This window comes from Halichoeres trimaculatus, unplaced genomic scaffold, assembly GCF_033239565.1.
Source record: "Halichoeres trimaculatus isolate MK-OKI-2021-1 unplaced genomic scaffold, fHalTri1.1 fHalTri1_scaffold_16, whole genome shotgun sequence".
Lineage (NCBI taxonomy): Eukaryota > Metazoa > Chordata > Actinopteri > Labriformes > Labridae > Halichoeres > Halichoeres trimaculatus.
The window spans coordinates 15117399-15134150 of record NW_027437194.1 but is presented as its reverse complement, the minus strand read 5'-3'; the positions used below and the strand labels follow the sequence as shown (position 1 = coordinate 15134150).

The window sequence follows — 16752 nt, the reverse complement described above, 5'->3', positions numbered from 1 at the left end:
AGAGGGAGGAGCGACTAGTTTATAACTGATTCAAATTTGTCCCTTTCTGGATTTTTTCTTTTTCCTGTTTCTCTTTGAAAAATGATGAAATGAGCGTATAAAAACCCGTCACCTCGCATTCCAGTTGTACGCACGAGATGGACTGATAAATTAGCCTCAAGGGGACACTCAAGGAACTGTGTTGTCTTGCAACTTCACAGTGGCTGGTCAATAGTACGTGCAAACAAAAAACTTCATAATGGTAACCATAGACTATATATATATATATATATATATATATATATATATATATATATATATATATATATATATATATATATATATATATATATATATATATATATATATATATATAGTCTATGATTACTATGTAATTCTTCTGTGTCATTTCACAGACAGCATTAAAAGGTTAAAGTGCTTTACCAGCAAAGAATTGCACCATAACTAACAGCACTCTGTCATAAGAAATACATGTCCTTCAAAATAAAAGCACAAATCAGCAAAAAAAAATTTGACAGCCTTTTTTTCAGGCACATATCTGTGACTAACTCCTGGACCCCCACCCACTGAAATAAACTAAATGTGATTATAATTCACTGAATGAACATCATGCTGAACTGAAAATGACTCAAAAGGTAGACTGACATCATGAAATTGTTAGGAAATCATCTTAATATTGTTTTTAGAAGGGGCTGAAATAAATAAAAGTTATTAATATTATTATTATCAAATAAAAAATGTAAATACCAAAGATCAGTTGCCCAAATCCCCCCCAAAATTTGATCATTTTAAAACAGTATATGGGGAAATAAGTAAAATAAAATCAGACTTTTAGTTTCATGGTTCATAAATAGATCTTGAAAATATATATCTTATGATTTATTTCCTTCAGAGAAACTTTTTCCTTTTCACTTTCACAGTCAGTCAGACAACACAAAAGAGTCACAACTCCAGCACAGCAAACTGAAATAAAAGGATCTGAACAGGTCCTGATACCAGGGATCCCTTGCAGCTCAACAACCTAAACCCAGACTCTGCAGAGTGACGAGCACCTGATAAATCTGGTGTTTTGTTTTTCCAAAAAGTAGAAAGAAATCGAAGACCTCTGTGTTTTTCAGCCACTTAGTTTTTATTTTCATGAAGTGTTTTGGGACCAGCGTTTCTCTGGGTCCTCCAGAAGGCAATTTTAAATAAGTGAACCGACCCGTGAGGAATGGCTTTGATAGATAAGGTGACAAGCTACATTCTGAACATTCATCTTAAAAACAAGCACTTTAAAGGCAACGTTAGCTCGCTAACAGAGACAGCTCGGGAAAACGCTGACACAGACAGGAAGTCTTCTTCTTCTTCTTATGAGCTCTTCTTCTCCTCAAACATGATGTTGGCTGTGGCTCTCTTTGCTGCAGACACAAACAGAAATATCACACCGTGACCATCACTGACAGTAAAACAAAAACATTTTATCTCATGTTTCTGTTGTGTCATAATAAACAATTTGGGTATGATGCTCTGTTTACATCCTGTTGAAATAAGTTTTACAGGTGTGTTCAACTAAACCCTCAAACACATTATGTTTCAAAGTATTAGCAAAAGACACTACAACTGAAAGTTCAGCTACACAACATGTGGTGTTGTTCATTTCTGTGCTCACCTTCATCTTTGAACTTGTCGGCAGCTTCTGTCGCCTTGTCCTTGATGTTCTTCATGGCGTCGTCGATCTTGGCTTCGTTCTTCAGAAAGAATGGTCGGATTATGCGGTTATAAATCTGAGCTGACCCATTGGAGGGAGTCGGAGCCATGCACCAAACCAGGAAGGCACACTGTGGACGGAGAGCAGAGATCTCTGATTATAGTTAAAACTGAAACAGGACGACAAACAGCATCTGTGCTGCTTCATCAACAAACATGAACCGTGTCAATAATTAAGAACAAATCAATTGTCTTTTATGTTGTTGGAAAGACTTGATCAAGTTTTTAAGTTAGTCTTTATTGGCCAACACAAAACCGCTCTGCATGCTGTGACTGCATATTTCATCAAACAACTTTAGTTATGAAGCTTTATCTACATGTGTTGGGCAGTACTGCTTTAGTTGTATGCATACAAGTAAAATATGAATATGCACATATGCAAATGTAAAAATTATCTTCTGCAACATGCACACTTATTTTAAACCCCAAAAACTCTGGAGCTCATTAAGAGTAACTCAAACAGTATCATGCTTCTATTTTTGATAAAAAACATTTTATTCAGTTGAAGTCAGTTTGATTTATGAGTTCAGTATTTTTTTTAAGCTCCTCCAGCTTGAATGCTTCAGGCCAATGTGTTTCAAAACGATGACAAGAAAATTGAATTAAATGTCTTCAAGTGTCTCAGCTTTTTTTTTTAGATGGACTTATTTTCAGAATTTTGTGTTTGATAAAAAGTTAAAGAAATTAAGGATTTGGCGTGGGGGTGCGGCTGGACCACATGAACTGTGTCATAGAAGCCCTCCCTCTTTCTATTGACTCTGCACTGCGGGGGACTATAACCTATAGGTTCAAGAACCCCTGAGGAAACCTTCAGATTTGGTTCTCTCCCAGCACAAGAGCAGCTTTGAGTGATACAAGCGCTCAATGATTGATCCATGGGTGAGTGTACATTGATTGATTGAACAACATCGCCATTTCACTGTCAAAAACCACACTGTAAATATTAACAAAATAACCATCAGCTGGCTGAAAGCAAAACAGAGCTGTAACCATTTTTAGTCTTCCATGTTTTAATTTCCTGTTTTGAAATGTGTGAATTTTTTTTTTTCTTTTTTTCTTTAAAGGCCCAACTAGGGACAAGAGTTACGAATTGGCACTTGCTATAAACTCTCTGTGCAGCACATCAGATTCATGCTTTGTTGTGAACTATGTTAAACTGCATTGTCCCTATCAAATAAATAAATTCAAATTCAAATACTCTGTACCACCATACCTTTAGGAAAGTCCCCGGAACTCAGTGCACAGGTGTCCACTGCATGTGATTATTGCAAGAGAGGATTTCTGATACATGTATAGTTCCCCTCTGTTTTAGCACTGCCTTCTATATTCACCCACCAGAGGGCAGCACATTGTTAACCAGTTTCTCTCCTGGTTGACTCAAACCCGTTCCCCTGCTTCCTATGAAGCTCTACAGGATTTCTCCCCTGAAATACCCTCATCTTCTGTCAAATTACAAACACAGCTTTCCCTGCTACCTGACAGAGTCTGTTGCACATACAAGAGCAGGAACATCAGGTTAATCTGATGTTTCTGGTAATAACTCACATTTCCAGATTTGATATCTCACCATAACATCCCTACTCATCTGGTTAAAAGGCAAAGCTTTAAAATATAATATAACAAAACAATGCTTTAACAAGTCACATGGAAGGCATGTCATTGGTTTTGTCTTCTTCATGTCTGTCTGGTCATTATTTTATCCTAAAACATGCTTCCTTGTTTGACAAACAGGATAAAGTGTGTCAATTTTTGACATTTCTCATTCTTTCCTGCTACCTGGCAGCGTGTAAACACACTGGGGTGTTCAAGACCACATTCAGGGACAAAACCCATTTTTTCTACCGTCCATTTTTCCACCTTCTAACCAGTGATAGGAGATGGTCACATGACTTAAAAATCTCACCAAGCTGACAGCATGAAGTTAAACACTAAAGCTTTATCAAACAGTGTTGTATGAGCTGTAACGTCCCTAAAAATGGGTCAGATATCACGTTCTGAAGGGAGCCTGTGTTTACTCACGCCTTAACTGTAGACGAGAGCTGCACACTGAACATAAATACTACATCATGTAGTAGTAATGGTAGTGAGACGTGGGCCCTCTTACTCTCTCCTTATCTTACAGTCTTGTGTGAGGATGAAAACACACACTCACACACATACTCAAACACACACTCACACACACACAGCCTGCCCCTCTGAACAAGCAGTCTGTCTGAATCACTGACAGCTGGTGAATCTGCAGAAGCAGCACTCTGATGTAATTCATCATCAGGGCAGAGAGCTCCACCCTCTACACGCTGAACTGAGGAAACACACACACACACACACACACACACACACACAAACACACACACACACACACACACACACACACACACACACACACACACACACACACACGCACACACACACACACACACACACACACACACTGTTACTGTAAAAAAGGAGGGATTATAGGTAAGACTTTTGCTGACACGCTGACTGAAACACACACACATACACATTCAGGTGTTTACCTTTCCAATATAGTAGAAGGGGAACCAGGAGAGGAAGATGTCAGCAAAGAACTCAGCCACGCTGAAGACTCCATACACCACCCAGTACGTCAGCCACTTTGTGTCATCTTCTTTGGTCGCACTTTCTATGGCCTTAATCCTGCGGAGAGAGACAGAGAGGAAGTGTTTGATAACATCACCTCATCCAGAATGAGAATTGCACTTCTTTGGTTTCATTTCCTCTCATTTATGCTTTATTTTATCGTCATGTGGCTTCTCCTCAAAGCAAACCTACCTTGGCGGAAATATCTGATGGACTGAATTGAGTTCATGTCAATACAGGTCGTGCTGCCTTAGTAACAAAATTGTTTGTCAGCGCCTTCCAACATAACCGGTTAGACTGTGACATGATTGTTTTATCTGAGGTTTTTCATCTGTGAACAGTTTTTTTTTTCACAGAGGAGTGAGAGGACTAGAGGACACTTCTGATAGAAGGAACCTAACAGAGCAAAGCACTTTATTTTCATATGATGCTAAAACAGTGACTCAGAATTAGGGATGGGTACCTTTCACATTTGGTTCCAATGTCCCGTACCGGGCAATTAGTATGTTAATGTGGTAATTAATATTTTTTGTTTAATAATAAAATCTCAAAGCTTTTCAATTTAACATATTCGTTTCTCAGTATATAAACTTGCAATTCTGTGTTCATATCCAGCTTGGAGAAACACTTGCTCTTCCACTTCCTCACAGTCACAAGGATGCGTTTAGGTTCCAAAACGTGCAACTATTTGATTTTACATGAATTATTACTGTACCTATAAAAGTACCTTACTCTGTACCCATCTCTACTCAGAATAAGTAGCAGAATAAAAACACAATCAAACGCCCTCTACTGGACACCAGAGAGAATGCAGATTTAAGACACATCAGCGCTGCTTTTACTTCCCACACCAGGAGCCTACGTTCATCTCTCATACACAGTCAGTGTAATTATTTATAAAGTAAATGAGTAAATTGACCTTTCAGCTCTGTCGACTGTCTCTACAAGCTAATGAGATGAAATCTAAACCAACTGTGCGTTTCAGAACAGCTGCACATTCCCCCTCCTCTGCGTGTCTGTGTCTGTCGTCAAACAGGTCTGAGGCCTGTTATTCTGCTGACCCACTGAGCCCGCACAGCGCACCCTCCACCCCCCTCTTCCTCTTCTTCTTCCTCATGTATTATTAAAAAAACCTGCAACATGACACCGTCCACACCTTCGTGTCTGCATGTGTGTTCACAGAAATACTACTGATGCCACAGTCTGCCTGCACATTAACAGCCAAACAGCAGCTTCTTTGACATTCACTTTATCACGATATATATCCAAGCGCTGATTAGCATTAGCAGATTTAGCAGCTAATGGATTCCCCTGCAGGGAAATGAGACAGCAGCTTTACTTGTGTGATCATCATGACTGGATGTGCAACCATGATAAATCACTCAGTTATGACTAGTCATACTGTGATTCTGTCAAAGGGCAAACACACACACACACACACACAAGAGAATAATCAGAAATGATGAAATCCTGCAGGGGATTTATTTTTATGCAACAAATGAACTGACCCAGAGAGCACTAACACTGAGCCCAACACAGATTTTTGGTTTAAAACATCATCAAGTCTGCACATCTCAGATCTCCTTGTTTTAATCAGATAGAATACAGTTATATGCATAATGTGTCACAGAGCATGATGGTGTTGTACAATGTTGTCTCATTTGGAATCAGGCCTACACATTTCTACACATTTTATTTTTTCTTTGTTTTGTTTTGTACATTTTCTTGCAGGCTGCCAAGACATTTGTTCCAGTTGAGAAATGCTTACACTAATTTGAGGACACATTTTTGGAAGTTTCATCTAAATTATTGTGCTAAGTTATGCAACCTGGATCAGCTACAGATCCTGTTACTGGTCTACAGACTTATCACAGCCGGTCTTTTCTGACTTTTATTCTGTTTAATTATACTAAGTACTGAGCTACGTAAATCTAGTACAACCATAGACAGCTGCTACTGAGTGCTAACGAAAATGTTACCCTATTTTCCAGGCTATAAGCCACACGTTTTTATAGTTTGGCTGGTCCTGCAACCTATAGGCAGGTGAGACTCAAATATCAAGCTTCTTTAAAATGTTGAGTCTAAATGAATGCACTTGTTATACATCGCTTTGGATGAAAGCGCCTGCTAAACAACATCATAGAATTGTAGGATTGTAGAATCAATGAGGCTAGCCCCCTAAATCTACCTCCCTTTAACCCTCTATCTGCTGTAAACAAGTGAGTTGTGTATAAATTTAGCTCATATATGTGTGTCATAAATAGATAAATAGGCACCAAAAGAAAAAACTGTATTTGCACCAGGCTGTAATCATGTTAAATTTAAAGTTGGACATTTTAAAATGGGGCTCAGTGGGGTCTGACTCACAGTTGAAGATAGCATCTAGTGGACACTGAAGTAACTGCAGTATTTGTAACTTTGGTGTTGACTACATTTTTCAGACCTGGAGGTTTCTCATGTTTCAGTGTTTAAAACCAGCCTTTAAGAACCTACTCAGTCATTTTCACTGGGTTAAAGTAGTTATTTAACTGGGTTACATAGAGCAAAAAAATGACATTTAAACCTGAATGTGGTCGAACAGGTGGTATACCTTTTCCTCTTCACCTCCAGCAGCAGCACAGCTCTGTGTTAAATCTGCAGCTGCTTCACAGCAGTTTGGAGCCTTTATACTCAGCCATCCACTTTGTTTGCTTTTATTAATTCAAATAACCACACCCACCTCTGCACACATCAGACTGATCAGGTAAAACTGGGTATTCTGTGTTTAAACAGAGACTGCCTGGACATTTATAGGTACACACTGATTAATGTTAGATTAGGGTTAAAGAATAGCAGCTGAGTTGCGGTCAAGCTTCAATCATATGTTATTGTTTTCATTGTATGCATTAACTGTATTAAAGTAGAGTGCAAAAGTGGATCCACTGCTGTGCAAAGATCTGTGTAGAAAAAAAAAGTGGTGACATCTTCCTCAGGAAACTCGTTGTGACGGTTTTTAACCACAGAGTGAGAACACATTAGTGGTGTCTGCTCAGCCACGCCACTGCTCTTTGACGGTTACAGCCATATTCCCCTCTAACCTTTCTCCGTCTGCTGGGCTGTTTGTCTTTGTTTGACTTTAGGTTTATGACATCCTGATTTCACCATTTTCAACCAAATGTCAACGCTTAAATCCTGCAACATTATAAAACTTTTTCCACCTGACCGACTTTAACGACAGTACACGATAAGAAAACAGAGCAGCTGATAATGACGATATTGAGTGAGTCTTTCTCTGCAAGAATAAAGCTGGGTGTGACCCTCTGCTTCTACAATCTATAACCATAATCAAAGTGTGCATCACTCATTAACGTGATAAGAGATAAAACCTTATCATCAAGGCAGAAAATAATAAATCTGAACCCACTTTCTGCTCTGAACTTTTAAAACTACTAAAAACTTCAAAGAGTGTTAATACCCTTACTATTGTTTCTTCATTAAGACAAGCCCGGACAGCTAACACAGAGCAGGTTCAGACTGTTCACCTCAAAGCCTTAACTGATGTAACACAAAAAGGGAGAGGCTGCTCATAGTTCATTATTTACACTTTCCACAGATCCAAATTCTGGGAAACAACACTGAAGTGCAGTTCCTCAAGTGTCCACTAGGGGTTGTCTCCAACGTTGAGTCCATCCCCATTAAGCCTCATGTTAAAATGTCCAACTTGAAATCAAAAAGTAACATGTTGAGTAAGTTTCTATAACTTATCTGTTTGATTTTAATAAAGCCATGAGTTGTTCATGATCAGGCATGATTAGGGGCGTGGCCTCTTTGACCAACAATGGAGGTTTTCCAGGAAGCAATAGGCTAAGCCTGATTTTTTCTTTCTAGATTACACTGAGACTGAGCTCCTGTTTTCTACAGTCCACATAACGAGAAGATAATATTGATTCTGAGCCAAGTGTTGAATGGGATCAGGCATAAAATGTGGTCTATGATAATGCAGTCTGTGTTTCTGAGTATTTTAACGTGTGCCTATGAAGTACGAGATGCAAATCATGGAAAGTAAATGCAAATGAGTTTGTCAGGGAGAGGCTGCAAAATGCTCGGCTGCAGGATCAGAGGGTCTTCTTGTTCACAGCAAACAGAATGGAACGGTATTTTAAAAAGCTACAAATTCCACAGATCTGGGTTTTTTGATCAACTGTGAGCATCATGTCCAGCAGGGAAAATCTAAGTCTAGATGTATTAAAGCAAATGTTCCTACTTCTCAGCTGATTTATTCCCACTTTGAACATTCTCGTGGGGAGTTTATTGTCTTAATGTCCAGTTTCAACTCTTTTTCAACACAGCATGATGTTCATTTCTCAGATTACGTTCCAATTTAAATTCATACTGAGGATTTGGGATGGTGCACAACTGAAAGACAAGTAAAAACTAATTAAACTCGTTGGCTATTGTCAATTTAGCCCTGGAGAGGATTGCTGACTCCATCGCTGATACATTTAAGGAAGTCAGGAAATCTAAACTCCGTCTTTAATGACACAGCATTCAGCAGATTTATGTCTCAGTGTAAATATTTGATCTTGAATGGACTGTTAGCTGCTCTTTCATGCATAAATCTGTTTATAGAAATAAATCATCCTCAGAATAACTGAGTCTGAACTGTGTTCCTCCTGCTTTTGCTCTCTTTTTTTTTCCTGCATACACTGAAACCTGCTGACACCTGATTTGTCAATATTACTCTGAAAAATTCAAACCCCTTGTAAGGGTTCAAAAATCATCAGCATAGAAATGTTTTTTTAGTGTTTTTTTTTTTTCACAACAAGACACCGTGAGAAGTTAACTGATCAATTTTTTCAGGAAATGAAGTTTATCAAAACCTGTTTTCTGCTCAGGAAATCACCATCCACACCTACACCTTGGGTTACGAAAGCTCTTGCTAACCAAGTTACAACCTGCTGATAACAGAGACTCTGGCTCTGGCTCCTTTCACCAGCTTAAAGTGGCATCAGCTCAAAAAACAAATGTAAAAAGGTTTAGAGCACTTTGTATTTAAAGGTGTTGTTTCTGCCTCATTTCATTAAGACAAACCACAAAAAAATGTCCAGTAAAAAGTGTTACAGAGCTGTTTCTTCTTTTCTTATCTATATGGTATAATCTAATTGCGGCAGAGAAGGCAGTAAAAGGAGCTAAACTGAGGAAAAGCTTTAAAATGTCAACAATGAAATCTTACATGATCTCACTTTCATTCAACAAACTTAGACACATGCTTCAATCACTACATTTCTGTATTAGATTTTTTTTATCTGTGGATGAGAGAAGTCAGCTGCTCAGTGATTCATCCAAAGACAACAGAGAGGAGGCTCATTCACGGATGAACATCACATTTCACGCTTTCAAGCTTGAAAGTCAGCTCTATTACATCACTGTTACAAAAAAGTACATTTTATTCATTTTTTTAGTATTTCTATTAATTACATGATTTAACTAAGCCTCAGAACAGCCAGAGTGCTGCTGGTTTCCCCATTCAACCTTTAATCCAACATTTATGTTTATTACTTAGCATCAAAGCAGAAAATTCCCTCCACTTGGTAATAAGGAGTTTCTAAAATATAAAGTGAGTCTGAATCTGAGCTCAAACTGTAGGCGTTGGTTTAAAGCACAAATTCTGATGCAGGATATCTACTTGTATTAAAGGTAGTTGACAAAGACTCCTCCAGTTTACTAAAGACACATGGACACTGGGGACAGAAAACATGTTTCCTTACTGTTGGATAGACCTGATTTTAAAGCTGAGGGTTACAAAAAGACAAAATCGCCCAAAGGCTTCTCTTTTTAACACATTTCAAGAAGGATTTTTTCCAAAATTTCAAGAATGATAACAGTTTTATTTGCCGAGACTTTTGAAGTTGTCTTTCTAGGTTTGTCTACAGAGGCTAACTCTGCGTCAGTAGCCACCTCTTCAGTTTGTGTCTCTGTGTCTGATTCATGTTGATAAAATTCTTTGGTTACACTGAATGATGTAACTCCAGAGCAAAAATTTATTGACTTCCAGAGCATGGGATACAAGTTTAGTTGTGTTAAATTGATTATAGGTTTAAACATTTTTGTCATTTTGCTGCAAAGATTTTAGAAAATCAACTGCATGACAACAACCAACGGAGAGATGTTGGTGTTGGAGCTCAAGAGTCAGAATAAGAGCAGAGAGGAAGCACTTGTGGTTAAAAACACATCAAATGGCCTTTTTTAATTTTATCCTGTTATTTCCTGAAGATAACCTCAAACATTTATTAAATTATTATAAACCATGCTCTATTAATCTATTCACAGCTCTATTTTGAAAGAAGAAACTTTTAATCTAATGAGCAGATGATAACCCTGATCTTAATCCTTTGGATGGCGATGGAGCTCTACATGTGATTCTGTGTTTATTCATCATGATGCCGTGGTCAGTCTAATAAACAAATTAAATTAAAGGGAAACTGAAAATTATGTTTTTTCATAGATGAAATGAGAGTCATGAGGTGTTGGAGAGAGCTCATGGATTTTATAAAAGATGATCTACTTTGTTTAGAAAAACCAGAAGCATGGCTCTGTGTGTGTCTGCAGTAGACTTATCAAGTCAATGAAATGAATTATATAAGGAGAAGAATTATTTAGTTTTCTCTGCCACTGTGTTCATTCATAGAGAATTACTCAATGAAGAGGGGTTATAATGCGTTTTCCATACCTTTAGCATGGATACAAAGTAACAGTGCTGGATTTCTGTGCAGACTTCAAACCACTACATATCCCTGAATCTGTCTGTTAAAGGCTCAAAGTGGTCCATTTTGAAAGAAAGCACAAGATCTTTATGAGATCTTCACAAGTTCAGCGAAATGGTGGAGTCACTGTAAAAGGATTTGCTAACTGGTTCATGACATGTTGGACTGACAGGCCTCAAACACCAAGGTCTGACAATAACAGAGGGCTGGCCAATCAGGGGGAAGGTGGTTTGTGGAGCAGGGAGACTTGAACAGAAAAAAAACTAAATAATGTTTTCAGAGGCCAAAACATGGGTTTTATGAAACACTTGTATGCGAAAAATTTGGATTTTTTTGCTGTTATCACATAAAGCTATTACATGGTACCTGAGAGACAGTACAAAGGTTTTGACAAGTTGGCTTTAAAAGGATAATGTGGCTTTTAGAGGTGCGGTTGGTTGAGGCGAGCTCTACTAAGCATTTAGCTCAAACTCTGACCTAATTACAAATGTAAGAAAGCTGCTGTGTTTGGCAATTTTATGCAGACTCATAAAGCAGGTCGTTCTTGGCCTGAACAACCGTACATGGCACATTCATGCTAAATTTCAAAAAAAGGGTCTGTATCTGTATGTATTCATGACAACAACAACAAATGAAACACCTCTTTATCACAGGTGATCTCCACCAAAAAAACAATAGAAATTTCATCCTAGTGGACCAGAATCAACACAACATGAAAACTTCTCATGAAATAAGGCCTTGTCATTATTTACCAAGAAAAAGAAACTCCATACGTTTCTTATGTTACATATGTCTTATTAGCATCTCATGACCGTGTGTTGCCAATGCCTGTTAGCATCCTGCTTTTTTTCCTGTCTCTCTGAGAACCTCATTCACTCTGTGCTCTATAAAATAAAGTCAATACTCTCACAGAGGTAGCTTCTGTTTGAGCTGGATGTTAGGGTGTTAGGGTGTGTGTGTGTGTGTCAGTGTGTGTGTGTTGGGTGGAGGAGCTGGCAGGCCCCTCCTTACAGACAGATCTGCTCTATAATAAAACACTTACGATATGTAGGCAGGATAAAGAAAGCCGATGAGGTTACACAGCAGGGAGGCTCCGTAACCGATCACCAGATACACCGCGATCACACCGATTACAGCTGCAAACAAAAACAACACATGAAGAGAAAAAAAATAAAACTCAACACGTGGAATAAAATAATAATACAGAACACGTGTGAATAAACGATGTTGATTTTTTTTCTATTTTTCTGACTGTGACTCAGAGCCACGCGCTCTCTTTTCCTCTGCTCTCTTTCCTGTCATCGTCACTCACCCAGAGCGATATAAGTCCTGCTCACTCCAGTTTTCGCCTCGATCTTCGCCAAGGCATCAGTCATGAGATTTTTCTCATGGAGAAACTTTTCAAATCTGTCTTTGAGCCCCTGCGCCATGGCTGCACTTCCTTCTTCCAGCGATGCTCGGGATGAATTACGAAACTGTTCTGAACCAAACTGCGACACCCTGCAGCCTGAAAGCTCTCCACCTCTCAACCCCTCACTGTGAGCAGCACACAGAGTTCTGACATCAGGAGGAGTCAAGATACACACAGCCAGGGGTAACACTCGCGGTTTCCGGTTACTTCAAAATAAAAGCACAGAGATTGTCCATATTCAAAAGTGGAGCAAGACTGGATCAGTTTGCAGGTAAGTTTTCACGATGTCCTCAGCCAAAATCCAAAACTGGCTGAGGACATTGGACATTTGCTTTATTTTTATACCTTTGAATATCATGTTGGAAGTTTTGGATGGAAGTTGTCCACAGATAATAAATACAATTATTTTGTTAGGTAAAATATTTATATCAAAAGTTCAATCAAGATTTAGCCTTAATATAAGTTGGTTTAAAAATATATTGCGACGCCAATTTCTTTTGGAAAAAATAATTGCAAAGTAGCATTACATAATATAAAATGGGAAAAAATCTCCTTGATAGAAGAGTGGGATTATATATAATTATAAATACTGTACTCTTTCATATGTTGCTCTTCCATATGTTATAGGGTGATGCTATGCCATTTTGTTATCTTGTGATGCTATTGTAAATTTATTTCGTGAATATTTGAAGAGATCCTATATTTTATTTTGTCTTGTTGTATTTTTTTTGTTTTGTTTTGTTTGTTTGTTTTTTGTTTGTTTTCTTATTTGATGTTATGTTACTATATTGCCATGTATGATAGGTTGTTTGAATGCTCGCCTGTTATTAAATTAAAAAAAAAAAAGTTTTCACAATTATTTTGCTATGTTTTCACTTTAATCAAAAGCTTTCAGTTTGGGTAAATCTGTAATAAAGTGTTCAGTTTTCCAGCTGATGAGGCAATCAACCACAAACAACTTCTATAGTGTTCATTTAAGTCATTAGGCCCCATATACCTATGTGTAATTAAGCTAGTGTTAATTAACTGCAGTTCCTCAAGTGTCCACTGGAAGCTGCCTACAAAAGACATGGAAACCCAATAGGTTCCATGTTAAGATATCCATTTTAAAACAGTAATGGCACAGCTGTGTAACTCAGGGCTGAGTTGACTGACAGGTAGGAACATTAGAACGCCAAAATCTTGCCTCAGATTTAAAGAAGTTTTTGGGAGTCTGAACGTATATTAAGACAGTCATTGGGTCATCTGTTCAGAAAACTGACAGTGGTGGTGGTTTTTATCTTTAAAGAACACTCTCACATGTTCTCTTAACAGCAACAACATCCTATGATGACAACAGACTTATTATTCTCAGTGGCACCTCGAGGGTATGTTTTCAGGAACAACCAGCCGTAGTGGCAGATCATGACGTATCACAGTGTGGTTTGTAGATCTGAGTGTTTCAAGGATCTGTGGTGTTAGTTGAGAAAATCAGAACGACCGCTGTTTTAAACTGCAGACGAGAAACCCAAACCACTTTGCTTAATTCACTCCTGACCCAAACTCACGCCTCCCAAAAAACCTACACAGGCATAAAATCACATGAAACAATAGCTCCACTCAGAGAAACGTTTTATACTGTTTTACATGCATTATTACACTTTTCCTTTGTACTCTGATGCTGAGATAGAAGATTAATTTAGCTTTAATGTGAAACAGAAGCGTTTATCTCAAAGGAAAATCTATAATTTTGATACAGCTCCCAGTTTTACTCACACTTCAATGTCTTTGATAAAAAGCTGTGATGTTTCAGGGCTTCAAATGGGTGCTGATTTCACCTTTAAAGCAGTTCACCTCTTTCATTAAGTTATTCAATAAATTCCTCACTACTTTCCATCCATGATACTTGGGAAAACAAAGTATTTTTGAAAGCCATTGCTATTTGAATCAACATGTGATACCTGTTGGAAACATTTGAAAAAAAAATCAATGATTCTTAAAAGGATTCTCACCTCTGTAAAAAAAAAAAAAAAAAAAAACATATCCAAATGAGATGTTTTAAAAATGGGGAAAATGCCACAAAAAGGGTCAGTACAACAAATATGGAGCAACAATTACCAAGAAGAGACATAAGCATCAACATAGACACAAAGATATCTTTAAAGACCTGAAATGAGAAAACACAGACCAGGAGGGAAAGAGCAAACAAAGAAATCACAAAAGACCCAAAGAAGACAAAGACAGCCAGAACACAAGATCGAATAGTAACCAACAGTATGCATCCCATGCCATGTACCAGAGCATGTAGCCATGGTTCAGTTTCATCTTGTAGCTGGAGATATGCCACTGAGAGGCCAGCAGCATGTGCTTATGCCTATGCTAACATGCTGGTCCTCTCCGTGGTTTGCTACCCCTCTAGTGGAAAGCTGCAATCAGACCATCACAACTGTAACGCCCACAATGTTTAAATGAAAATAACACCCTATTTTTGTCTTTGTTGATGGTGCAAGAGCATCGTGGGATACACACAAAGGAATGTGTTTGTCTTGTCAGTCTTTCATGTGTAATAAGCAAGCTTGTAGCAAAGCTATGTCAGCTCACAGGGTTAGTGTTTGCTTCCAGAGAGGAACACAAAGAACTAAACAGTTACAGAAATACTGGGGACTTATGAACAAAAAATAATAATAAAGGAGAGACAGGCAGTCTTAAAGGGGAATAAAAATGACCAAAAAAGAAAAAGAGAAGAAAATGTCAGTTCTCTTTGAATCTTTCAGTCTTATTTTGGAGGATAACACATATACAGTAGGGTTTAATCACTGATATTCAGGAGTCAATTGCCTTTATTCTGCCTATGTTTATTCTGAAGCTTTGTGGAAGTCAGCATGCCCTCACAGATCTACAGTGACACTGGCTGACTTGATGCAGCTGCTGCAAACAAAGACAGAGTAGAGGTGAGATTCGCCCTAAGCTCAGTCTTACAGGCATTTCACTCCTAAGCACTGTGTACTGTTCTAAAAAGGTTCACACATCCAGTGTCATTGTTTTGGTAGGATGAGTTCAGACGTTTATCTTGGTCAGGTTGGAGACCGCCAAAACAACTGCAGATCTGATGGAGAGTTTTGAAGAATATCTCCTGCAAGGATGAACTCGGGGCATAAACTCAGACACATGAACACCAAGCTCTGTGCAGCCACACCCTTCTCCATTTAGATGACATTGCAAAATAAACCACTGGTTTTAAATTAAATCACGTCAAATAACCCGCTGTGTGCAGCTGATTTACTAACATCTGCTGCTCTGACATTTGTTAGAGGAGGATTGTGATGACATGGGAAATTTGGGTGGTTGAGTGATATCAGAATGATGATTTATGTCGTGTTTGCTTGTTTGTTTTCCCTTCAGCCTGAGTATTTATGTAAACAAAGGTCAGCTGATGGGTCTTAGCATGCTTTTCAGGTGTTTTCATCCATCAGCCTATCTGTGTGCAGACTGGTACACCTGTTTGTGTTCACCAGGAAACCATAAATTGAACTTAGGGAATTTTTTATATATACATATGCAAAACATTTGTGGTGGCTGATCCTTGTAGTTGTAGTCTCTCAGAGACAGGCAGCAACAGAAAAACAGTAGGAGGCACATGACCATGTTTTTGTTTCTGGTCAAAAGCCTTGAAGCTGAGTTCCGAAACCTGAAGTGGATTTTCTAACTTGGGTATATACAAAAACTAGGTATGGCATACAAATACAAACCTATACAATTTTCTTTGATTCTTGGTGTGTAAGGAAAGACTAAATTCTAGAGGCACTTAATTACACTTGAATTTTTTTTCATTATTATTATTATTATTATTATTATTATTATTATTATTATTATAATTATTATTTATTTATTTATTTATTTATTTTTATTTTTTATTTATTTTTTATTTTTTATTTTTTTTGAGCTTGTATTAGTTTTGTTGTGTTGCTCAAACTGCTTTGCAGCAGGCATGATGTAATGACATAGTTGACCAGCAGGTGGAAGTATTAGTTTTATCACGTGCCATTGTCAAATCAAGGTGATCCTTTTTTTTTTTTTTTTTTTTTTTTTTTTTTTTTTTTTTACTGAAGTTAGTTACAGAAAGTTTTTCTTGTCTTCATCTCATATTCTCAGACGCATTGAAAAAGCCGGCATGCTCAACTCTAAGAACTGTAATTCTCGGCGATCTGTTCAAGTTGTTCCTTGTTTCTGAACTAACTGATAATGGGATCTTGACTGTTAAAATCAAGA

At 37.9% G+C, this 16752-nt stretch overlaps 1 protein-coding gene across 1 annotated transcript; it reads right to left on the bottom strand.

Annotated features, from left to right (window-relative positions):
• Positions 1 to 1108: 1108 nt before the first annotated feature.
• On the bottom strand, positions 1109 to 12664 carry reep5 (receptor accessory protein 5). The gene is made up of 5 exons (XM_074690484.1): positions 12406 to 12664; positions 12136 to 12229; positions 4269 to 4407; positions 1652 to 1820; positions 1109 to 1400 (listed from the first exon to the last, which is right to left on the bottom strand). Exons 1-5 carry the CDS (start codon positions 12521 to 12523, stop codon positions 1351 to 1353), a joined length of 570 nt encoding a protein of 189 aa, XP_074546585.1. The 5' UTR covers positions 12524 to 12664; the 3' UTR covers positions 1109 to 1350.
• Positions 12665 to 16752: the final 4088 nt, after the last annotated feature.

Bases quoted from the DNA above. Each gene is read 5' to 3' on its own strand.
- reep5 (XM_074690484.1), bottom strand. From the start codon at position 12,523: ATGGCGCAGGGGCTCAAAGACAGATTTGAAAAGTTTCTCCATGAGAAA. The intron at 12,230-12,405 runs GTGAGTGACGAT...TTTTGTTTGCAG, and splicing joins CAGGACTTATATCGCTCTGG to CTGTAATCGGTGTGATCGCG. The intron at 4,408-12,135 runs GTAAGTGTTTTA...CTCTCTCCGCAG, and splicing joins CTTTATCCTGCCTACATATC to GATTAAGGCCATAGAAAGTG.